The sequence below is a fragment of the Nicotiana tabacum genome, chromosome 6 (assembly GCF_000715075.1).
Source record: "Nicotiana tabacum cultivar K326 chromosome 6, ASM71507v2, whole genome shotgun sequence".
Classification (NCBI taxonomy): domain Eukaryota; kingdom Viridiplantae; phylum Streptophyta; class Magnoliopsida; order Solanales; family Solanaceae; genus Nicotiana; species Nicotiana tabacum.
In genome coordinates, this window is record NC_134085.1 from 166335784 (window position 1) to 166345988 (window position 10205).

General features: G+C 34.9%; 1 protein-coding gene and 1 long non-coding RNA gene across 2 annotated transcripts; one reads left to right on the forward strand and one right to left on the reverse strand.

Moving 5' to 3' along the window:
• Positions 1-1163: 1163 nt before the first annotated feature.
• LOC107761590 (SNF1-related protein kinase regulatory subunit gamma-1-like) lies at positions 1164-5968 on the forward strand. The gene is made up of 6 exons (XM_016579828.2): positions 1164-1488; positions 2268-2440; positions 2662-2859; positions 2963-3238; positions 4858-5021; positions 5451-5968. Exons 1-6 carry the CDS (start codon positions 1317-1319, stop codon positions 5746-5748), a joined length of 1281 nt encoding a protein of 426 aa, XP_016435314.1. The 5' UTR covers positions 1164-1316; the 3' UTR covers positions 5749-5968.
• A 214-nt stretch (positions 5969-6182) lies between these two features.
• Positions 6183-9297, reverse strand: LOC107761591 (uncharacterized). The gene is made up of 2 exons (XR_001642616.2): positions 9211-9297; positions 6183-6690 (listed from the first exon to the last, which is right to left on the reverse strand). It is a non-coding gene; the product is annotated as an uncharacterized LOC107761591 (long non-coding RNA).
• Positions 9298-10205: the final 908 nt, after the last annotated feature.

A 10205-nucleotide genomic window follows, 5' to 3' on the forward strand; every position in this document is an offset into this window, starting at 1 on the left:
GAAAGCGGCTATATAATGTCGTTTTCCCTAAAACAATTCAAAAACCAACCTGCTTAAATGTGAGCTCAAAAACATTCCGGTTATCTGCTACCTTATTCGCAACAATACTGACTCTTATCACAATTTACTACTTTTAGGGGCGTAGCTAGTAATATTGTTCACGTGTTCGGCCTAATCTAATACTAATTTTGGTCTAAAATATATATTAGTCTAAACATATTTATTAAAAATATACAATTATTAATTTAGATTCTAATAATTTAAAATTTCGAATTTTCGATTTAAAAGCTTCAAATCTTAGATGCATCTCTAACTATTTTAGTCGTATGCTCAGTGTTTAACTTATTGCTATCAGGAGAAGGAGAAGAATGATTTGATTTTCTGTTACAAATAAAGTAATCTAAGGTTTGCACCCAAAAAAAAAATCTAAGGTTATATTATTCAGTACTACTTAGAAAACAAAAAAGTGAATCAAAATTTTTTCTTTATATCTTTAAAGAGTAAAAGGACAGTTAAGTTGTATCGAAGTATAAAAGGCCACTTGTCACATGTCTTAATCAGTCATGAAAGTCCACGTAATGCGAATGCAGCAGCCCCCTGACTTATTACTACTTGTTTGGATGTGGCTCTTCTGCAAAACCGGATAAGTATTAGCCTTCTAAATTGATTAAAATAATGGTTCTCTTTTCTGGATAAGAATAACTACCGGAATAGACGTCAACCCCAATCATCCCACTTTCACCGCTCACCTCCATTACACCCGATCCCTCTTCCTACGTATATGATTTGTCACAAAATATTAAGTACTTTTTTTAATATTATAATAATAATTTAAGATTTTACAAAATTGTGATTAAAAGATTAATTGAAACAAATATCATCAACTTAGTATTTTAGCTTTTGAGTTAAGTAAATTTGATCTCTTAATAATTTTAAAACTTAACAATATAATTAAAAAACAGTATTTTTAATATAGAAATAAAAAATAAGTCGAAGAAGATTATATGCACAGTTTCAGCAGTAAAGAGTTATGAACAGGTGGACATGCTCCTCAGAATTACCATATCATGATCCACGTGGATCTTCTTTTTATTTTTTAATTACTGAAATTCTTATTGGTACTAATATCGGAATAGGGACTAGTATTTTTTTTTAGTGTAATAATTGGATCACTTTCATAGAAAGCAACAAGCATCGAATTATTGATTTATTTGTCAGCAGTTTCAATCACTTTGTTAACAACCAGAGAGGAAGAAAGAGTGAATTTTGTAGGAAAAAGAAGAAGAAGAAGAAGAAGAAGAAGAAGAAAGAGAGAGATGGTGATGGAAGAAGGATGTCAAACACCAAGAAGCCCAGAAGCAAAGGTAGGTATGCAAGTGGAAGATCTATGGGATGTACAAGAACCACAGCTTAGTCCTACTGAGAAGCTCAACGCTTGTTTCGAGAACATTCCTGTTTCTGATTTTCCTCCTGCTCCTTCTAATCAAGGTAAATCTACTACTTTTCCTTGTTTATCATAGGTTTCTTGTTGTTAAAGCAATATGATCGTCGTCTTAATTATCTGAATTCTGCATACTGATCCTTTAATTATTTGTTTTAGAGGTCAAGAATTTTAATTGTAGCTTGTTGGTGTGATTGATAACACGGCGAGCTGGGGTGAATTTAACATTTTCCTTCATTCTTAGCTGAAGGAATTTATAGGATTTGTGTCTACTTTTGCTCAATCGACTGTATGTAGTTCAAATACGATCATGCTTACATGCTTTATCAAGTGAATCGTAATCACTCTACCCTGAGATCTGATCAGAGTTGAGAAACGTGATTATTTTTGTTCCTTTTTTCTCTTTTACACCCCCCCCCCCCCCCTGTGTGTGTTTTGTGGTTAGCTCTCTGTCTTCTGACGTTCTATTATTGATGCTTTCACTCTCTTCCCTTTACGTTTGCCTAGCATAGCAAGAAAATACAAAGTAAGCTACATAATCTTGCCTCATTCAAGTTGGGAGGAGGTTTCGTAGATATTTTTGGTTGGTTAAGCGTTGTTTATTTTGAGTTGAAAATTATTGAGAAACTGAATCTAACAATTAGAGAAATTTTCTGCATACTGTAATTCTCTTATACGCATCTTGTTGAGTTAAGCGACCTAAGTTAGGATTCTTAAATGCCTGCCAGTGAAAATTGATCAGTTAGCCGTTAGTGTTCTATGGTTTATTTCTCTTCTGGTATTAATAGTATCTGGTTGTTGCAATGATTGTTATTCTTATCTGCAGTAATTGAGATAAGATCAGATGCAACTTTGGCCGAAGCTGTTAAGTTACTATCGCGGCACAAAATACTAAGTGCACCTGTTGTGGATGTTGATGCCCCTGAAGATGCTAGTTGGATTGATAGATATATTGGCATCGTGGAATTTGCCGGCATTGTGGTATGGATCCTGCATCAGGTATGCACCCATACATAAATCATAATTAAACATGTATCTTCTCATTCACAACTAGGGAATTGTTGATCATATGTTGCGTTTAAAAGTTGGGGAAAGGTTAAAAGCAAGTTCTCAAATGGATCAAGGTCTAATAAATTGTTACAAAAACAGTGGTATTCTTGTTGTACATTGTCCTCCTTTCCTATGAAGATGCTTAAACCAATTTGTCACATACTTTTCAGTCAGAAAAGATGGAGGGCAACTCTGCTTTTGATTCGGTAATCGATGGACCAGATGATACACTCAGCCCTGCATTGGCAGCGGCTGTTAGCGGAGTCTCTTCTCCGAGATTCAGAAGTTTGCATCCTGAATCTCCAACTGCGACTTGTGGAAACTTTTTTGAGACATTAACTTCGTCAGATCTCTATAAGAATACAAAGGTTATTCTTTATACTGAATTAGTTATTTTTCCTTAAACATTTACTGATTTTCCTTTTAGAAAGCTATTCGGGCAATTGTACTGACTAACACGTGGTTACTTAGGTTCGGGACATTTCGGGTTCATTCCGCTGGGCTCCATTTCTGGCTTTGCAGAAATCAAACTCTTTTCTGACAATGCTTCTCTTACTATCAAAATACAAAATGAAGAGCATTCCTGTGGTTGATTTAGGGGAATGGAAGATTGATAACATCATAACTCAATCTGCTGTTATACACATGCTAGAAGAATGTGCTGGTCTTCATTGGTTCGAGAGCTGGGGTTCTAAAAAATTATATGAACTTGGCCTCCCTTTAATGAAGCCAAGTAGCATCATTCAGGTATGAACTTTGGAGTTTTTATGCTTCTGTATTGAGCATGCGGTTTGTTGTTTGTAAATAACCAAGTAACTGTTCCATAATCTATGGACATATATTATTGAGTTGCCCTTCTATTTGCTATGGTGTTCATTTTATTGCAAATCTTGCTAAAAGATGATACTTCAATTTTAAGATTCCTTGTGTTTCTATTTCTTTATCATGTGTTTCGGTATGCGAAACTAAGTGCTTGAAGTTAGTATGCCAGCCCTTGTGCATATTTGTTGCAGCTGGTTACCTGATTGACTGATTTATATGTTTTCTTTGTGCTTTTGTAAGTGCTCCATTTTGTTCTGTTTTATTTTATTCTTTTCCGTGCCCCCTACTTTGGCTGCACGGTTGATGATCCACTTACAATCACATGGTTGGTAGTTGGTTTGTTTTGGTAAATATTTTCTTTTATACGTTATGATCAAGCAGATCAATGCGAGAGTTTAAAGAAAAGATATCTACATTCTATACATATTGGCTGAATAGCATATGACACTTAGAAGCTATCAACTGTTACCTTCAACAAGTTCAGTTTCTGCTGTCACGAAGCAACAAAGGATATAATTGCTTTGAGTAGCTTGATCTTCTGCTATATTGTTGCTATAATAAGTTCAAGTGTTATGTATAGAAACTACCCCATAATAGAGCACAATTTTGTTTCCATTGCATAGAAATATGAATCTAAGGTCTCAAAAGCTCAAATTTAAGCAGAACCCGAGCTCATTGTGAACGATTGATTTTCCAGATTTTTATTCTCTTCCTTCGCAGAGTAGCTCATATTTTGCAATTTCCCGTCCGCAAATTTGATCTACCTGTTCATTTTTCTGTCAGATTACCTATATGAGCTGGCAGGACTCTGCAAGTGATAAAATTAGAGTGTATGTCTTCAGCCACATGTCTTCTGTTGATACCAACACCATACAACTTCTGCTATTGAGCATGTGGTTACAATTTTTTCACGTCACCTTTTATTTTAGGAACTGTCTCAATTTGGAGAATTCGTTGGCATACAAGCTGCTAAGTGCCAAGCATCTTATTTGTTGTGTTCTAGCCATTTTTTTACCTTTGCAGCTGGTCTTCCAAGTCCATTATTCTTTTGAGATTCTACTAGTTTTTGCTGTTATATCTTTAAATTGCAGTAATCAAGAAACTATGGAAAAAAACCCATTTATCTTTAAGCTTCTTTAGGTTGATCTAGGTCCGCAAAGCAATGGAACAAACTATTTGTATGAGTAACTCATTCCTTAGGCGGCCGTGTCAGTTTATCATTTAAGTGGTATATCCTTGGACAATTAAGCCTTGAGATAGCATTTGGTTCTAGAAAGAGTGAGTAGTAACAGCGCCCAAAAACTTAAGAATCCTATGAACCAGATATTTCGATATAGCTTGGGAGAGTTACTTTAACATGCAATGAACATTCATGTCATTATCACCCAACCAGCAACTTGATGGAGATGCTATGTTTTGACGCTTATTATTTTTGCGTTCTTTTCAAGTCAAAAACACGTACCAATTCTACAGGCAAGTTTTTCTGACACATCTGCATGGTGTATTTTGTAACCTCCTAGCTGTATCTGCATTCTCTTTTCCAGGTGAATGAGGATGAACCAGTGCTGCAGGCGTTCAAGCTGATGAGACAAAAGGGAGTTGGAGGAGTCCCTGTGGTCGAAAGTGGTGGAAGGAAAGCTATTGGTAATATAAGCATCAGAGATATTCAGTTCCTTCTCATTGCTCCTGAGATCTACAAGGACTACAGGTTTGCTTTGGCCTTCATACATTTATATGTTCAATAACCACTTAAGAGAAAACATATAACTAACAATATAATTTCAAGGCTGTCACATGCAAAGGCAGAAATGCTACATACTTTTCTAGACATGGAACAGCATAAATGCTAGCTGTAAACATGTTTTAAATAGCATATTTTCCTATTTAGTCTGCAAACAGTTTTAAGTCCGTCTTATCTTTCTTTGTTCTTTTTATTGAATCTGAACCAATCATTTTGGCATTGATTTCTTTATCATTCACACTAAAGCACATCCTCTTATGACATTCATTGGATCACACATGGTGTGGAGATCAAATAATGCACCAAGTGTATCACTTCATTCCTCTGCCAAGAAGTGCGATGAGTGCATTTAATGACAAAATCATCCTCATTCTCTAATTGGTTATCGCGCTGCAGATCTATAACAGCAAAGAACTTCCTGACATCAGTTCAAAGCTATCTGGAGAAGCATGAGAAGCACTCCCCTTATTTAAGTAGCATGGTTACTTGCAGAAGGGATAACAGCCTTAAAGAAGTTATCATGAAGCTGGATTCAATGAAGATACACAGGATCTATGTCGTCGATGACAAGGGAAATCTCGAGGGGGTACTCACACTTCGAGACATAATCTCAAAGCTAGTTCACGAACCTCGTGGTTACTTTGGTGATTTCTTTGATGGTGTTTTGCCATTGCCAGCAAATAGCAGGGTCTAAGTCGTAATAATAACTTTAAGAACTTATGCTGATCTTTTACTTCTCTAGTGAACTGAATAATTCTAATATGTGTGGAGTCTGTTTAAATTTTGGTTTTCTTTCAAGGTGAGTTTCTTGTAATTTTGGGTTGTTTCTTACAAGTGGATTCCTTTCTCTTGTACACAAGACCCTTCTTGGTGCTGTAGAAATTGAAAGAAATGCAAAGGCTTTTTTTCTACTCTATCCTGTCTTTCAATGTTTGGTGTGACTTAAGCTATTATGCAGAAATTTGTATAGCAAAGCACCATATATATATGAGTATCTGGCAATATCAATAGTGCTCCGCCCAAAATATTAGGCGTGAAGCCTGTCTTGGTGGCAATATCAATAGTGCTCCGCCCAAAATATTAGGCGTGAAGCCTGTCTTGGTGGCAATATCAATAGTGCTCCGCACAGAAATGAAAATACATATAATCATAACCAATAGTCTTCTGTTTACATCTTGTGCACAGTAGGACAATATCAGTTGTTCATTATAATACTATTTTTGTGTATTACTTGCAAATAGTATCACAAATAACCAACTTCCTATTGTAGGACAGGTAAATAGTAGACTCTGAAAGCTTGTGGCACTTGAGTCATTCGAGATGACAGTTGTTCAATGGTGTTAGGATGCCATAAACAAAATGCCTAAGTTGGCAAGTGAAGTCAAGCATCTCTTTATAAAGGTGGAACTCAAAGGGGATCCTAACGCCCTTCAGCCTTTTCCAGTTTGATTTTGTTGATTTCTTTAACAGCCACCCCAAGCTAATAAAATTTGACCTCCATGGTTCCGTGCTGCTCTTTCTCAAAGAAAACAATTTGAGAAATATGAGTCTGCTATTTTTCATTGCCCAACTGTTCCACATGGTGCACTTAACGCTTGTGTCTTCAAGCACATAATAGCTTGTAGTCCACTATTTCCTATGAGTACAGGATGTAATGCGCATCTTAGTAGTCAATCTTGCTAATCTGAAAGCAATAGCATAGCAAAATAATAAGCAGGAAAAGAGAAAGATAAAAGCTACCATTCAACATGTAAATTTCAATAATTGCAGTGAAGCAATCTTAAGGAGCTAACGGCTTAATTATGCTATAAAACAAAAGGATGTTACACAATTATTCTCCTTTAAAGGCATAAAAAACCAACAATCAACTTACCGCTTTTGATGTCCCACGATTCTGCTCGTTTAAAAACGAAGGAGAAGGATAGGGGTCGCTAGGTCAGAAAAGCGATAACTAAAAAATCTCCCCAAGTAGGATTCGAACCTACGACCAATCAGTTAACAGTCGACCGCTCTACCACTGAGCTATTGGGAACATCGGACTTAATGTTGGAAGCCGACTCTCGTTCTTTGGACCAACCTATGACCGAATACAAATGAGTTCGTCGCTCCTTTTCATATATTGGGAGAAAAGGTTACGATAGCAAGCCTCTCCCCGGCCGGAGAGCCTCCAGGACAAGGAGGCGGCAATAAAATCAAATTTACTGCTGAAGAATAATATAGTAAAAATGCTCATAAATAAAATAAAATAAGGAAATTTGACTAAACCATTAATTTTTCCTTGTTTATTCTTTTTCCTAATATCTATCTTGTTCATGTGTATATACCTACATCTAGTATCTCCTAGCAAGCAACGACAATCTCCTCGATGGGAAAATTAGAGCTTCACTTTTTGCTGCAACAGCTGGCTATTGGATTCGTTTGAACTTAACAGAATACATTAACCATACATTATTCAGGTTCCTTGTTTTTATTTTTTATTTTTTTGGTTTCAGGTTCATCCAGTATAAAAAATTAAATTAAAAAGGTAGAAGCACCAATATTTTGTGTAATTTCTACTCCAATTTCAGAAACGCAACTAAACTTTCAGATAAAAAGAAGAATATGGCTTAATCATTAAACCAGACGACATAAAGAACATAAACTCCAATATATTGCATCTAGTTTCAAATAACAGATAAGGAAAGAATTATGGATATCCCGTGCAACCACATGGAATGTGTGTATGTGTTCAAGTGTTTCAGAATAAATTCTGCAGCTGACAAGTTCGACAAGAACCAGAATGTACATAGACTTCCACAGTTGAAGAGCAACTAACCAATACATAATTGCAATGTGATAACTAAAAGTGGCTTCATCAAGATTATAAACTTGCTAATCCCTTAATATTCAATAATCTCTTCTTTCTATTAATAATGCACCTTAAATTTTACAGGCTTGATCAATTGAATTCCTAGAGCCTTTGGGAATATCATCCTTCCTCCAAATACAAATGAACAGAACACACTTTTCAAAGTGGACTAAGACGCTAAAGCTAAAGCCCTTCCTGTAAGATATATATATAAAAAAAAGAAAAAAAAAAAAAAAAAAGAAGAAGAAAACAAAAACATGAAACTGGGTAGAAATATCTTGCTCAAGAGACTCTTCATACTTCTCTCCTGCTCAAGCAACCATGGTCTCACCACTTTAGGATAAAAGGTTTCTAAATTTATGTGATGAGCTAAACAACTCAGTGAACCCGCCAAAGTTTTACTCTATTTTTTTTTCGTTAATGCAATTAATCTATCCACTATGAGTTAAAAGTACGTCATATTCCCTGAATGCACGCCTGCTTGTTCCCCTCAAACCATGAAATAAGTCCTCATTCGTATTCTCATTAACTCGCAGATGTCCTGAAAAAATAATCCTTCCATATAGCCCAAACTTCTACACCTCTATAATTAGTAGTCTCTGGCAGTCTGCTTCGACACTAACTATTTGGCAAAAACAGATGCTTACAAGGAATTCTACCTTCACTATTGGCATGTTTTGTTTGGTTCCTCAAAAGGGAGCGAATGGAAAGAGGTAGAGAGACTTACGGGTTTACCTCTAATTGTTTGGTAAGTTGGTATAATTGCAAATGAATTAGAAAAAGAGCAAAGCTGCATATGCCTCCACTTTACCTTTTTTGAAACCAAGAGAGAAAACTATCACTGGTTATTTCTTCAGCATATCATTCAAATTACCAAATAAAATGAGTCGTACATATTATCAAACACATAGGGTGCATATTCCCACTTCAAATCATAAATTGACAGAGAAATTTAAAGAAAAAGCATAGGGCATATGAAGAGACCCAGTCTTCCAACAATAAGTTTGATACCTTATTTTTGCAGGACGGATTAATTATTCACTAATCAGTAGCATAAGAAAAAATTCATCAATAAGACATAATGCATGTTTAGATTAGGTACAATTACTCACATGCAAGTAAAAATTGTAGCAGCACACTTTTCAAAAAGAACAGCAAAACTATGTTCTTATAGTCTCGGGAACAACTACTAATTTTCAAGACAAATCCATATAAAATTAGGAAGGTCGAGAATGTGGTTTGCTTTCTATTAACAACTGAATCAGCAACAAGGTTTCCAATAACTCCTATTAGAAGAACATCACATACCATCAATGAAAAAACCAGAAAGGTCCGACACTGAAACAGAGGCGGCTTAACACAGTTTGGGACTTGAACCAAAGTGTAATGAGGGGCCTTAAGTTCTTCTAAAAAAAATTATATATATTTTATTTAAAGGCTATTTTCTAGCTTTTTGAGTTACAAAGTTATTAATAATTTTTTTATAATCTATTTCCTCTAACAATTCTTTTTCAATTGATAAAATGGCTAATCCATTTAATCTCTCTTGCGACAGAGTTGATCTTAGGTAAAATTTTATCAATTTTAATTTTGAAAAACTTCTTTCCGCAGAGGCAATTGTTATAGGAACTGTTAACATTATTCTATAAGCAATATAGGCATTTGGAAAAGAATCAAGTTTTTTATCTGATTGAGTATGTCGACTAGAGTATTATCTTCTACTTGTACTATTTCCCTCAATACTTTTAATTCAGAAAATAAGTCTAGACCGTCAATATCAGAGTGATTATTATGTCTTAAAGACATTTCAAGGTTAAGGCAAAAAAAATTCAAATTCTCATCATCTAATGACTTTAATTTTTTACCACTAAACAAAAAACCAAAAATATGTTCATACGCTTCGAATTGTTCAAATCTATTTTGAAGCAAACGAATGGCTTGATCTACTATATACAAAAAGTAATCTATTCTAAAAGATTCTTCAAGAGACTTTATGGTTTCATTTTCAACATTCTCTTCAAATTGTATTTTTCTATAGATTACACGTTTTTTTACGAAATTCAGGTTCTATATTCATCTCAGATGCAATTTCCTTAGCAGAAATCATAGCAGTTGTGAACCCTTCTTCTCTATATCTTTGAAAATAAGAAATAAGGCCTCTTAGTTGATCTATGGCTACATCAATATGCATATCTTTTGATTGCAAACTTTTACTAACTGAATTAACAGCAAACAACATATTATACCAAATAGTCATACCCAATAAAAACTCAAAATTTTGAAGCTTGTATGTCGCTAAACAA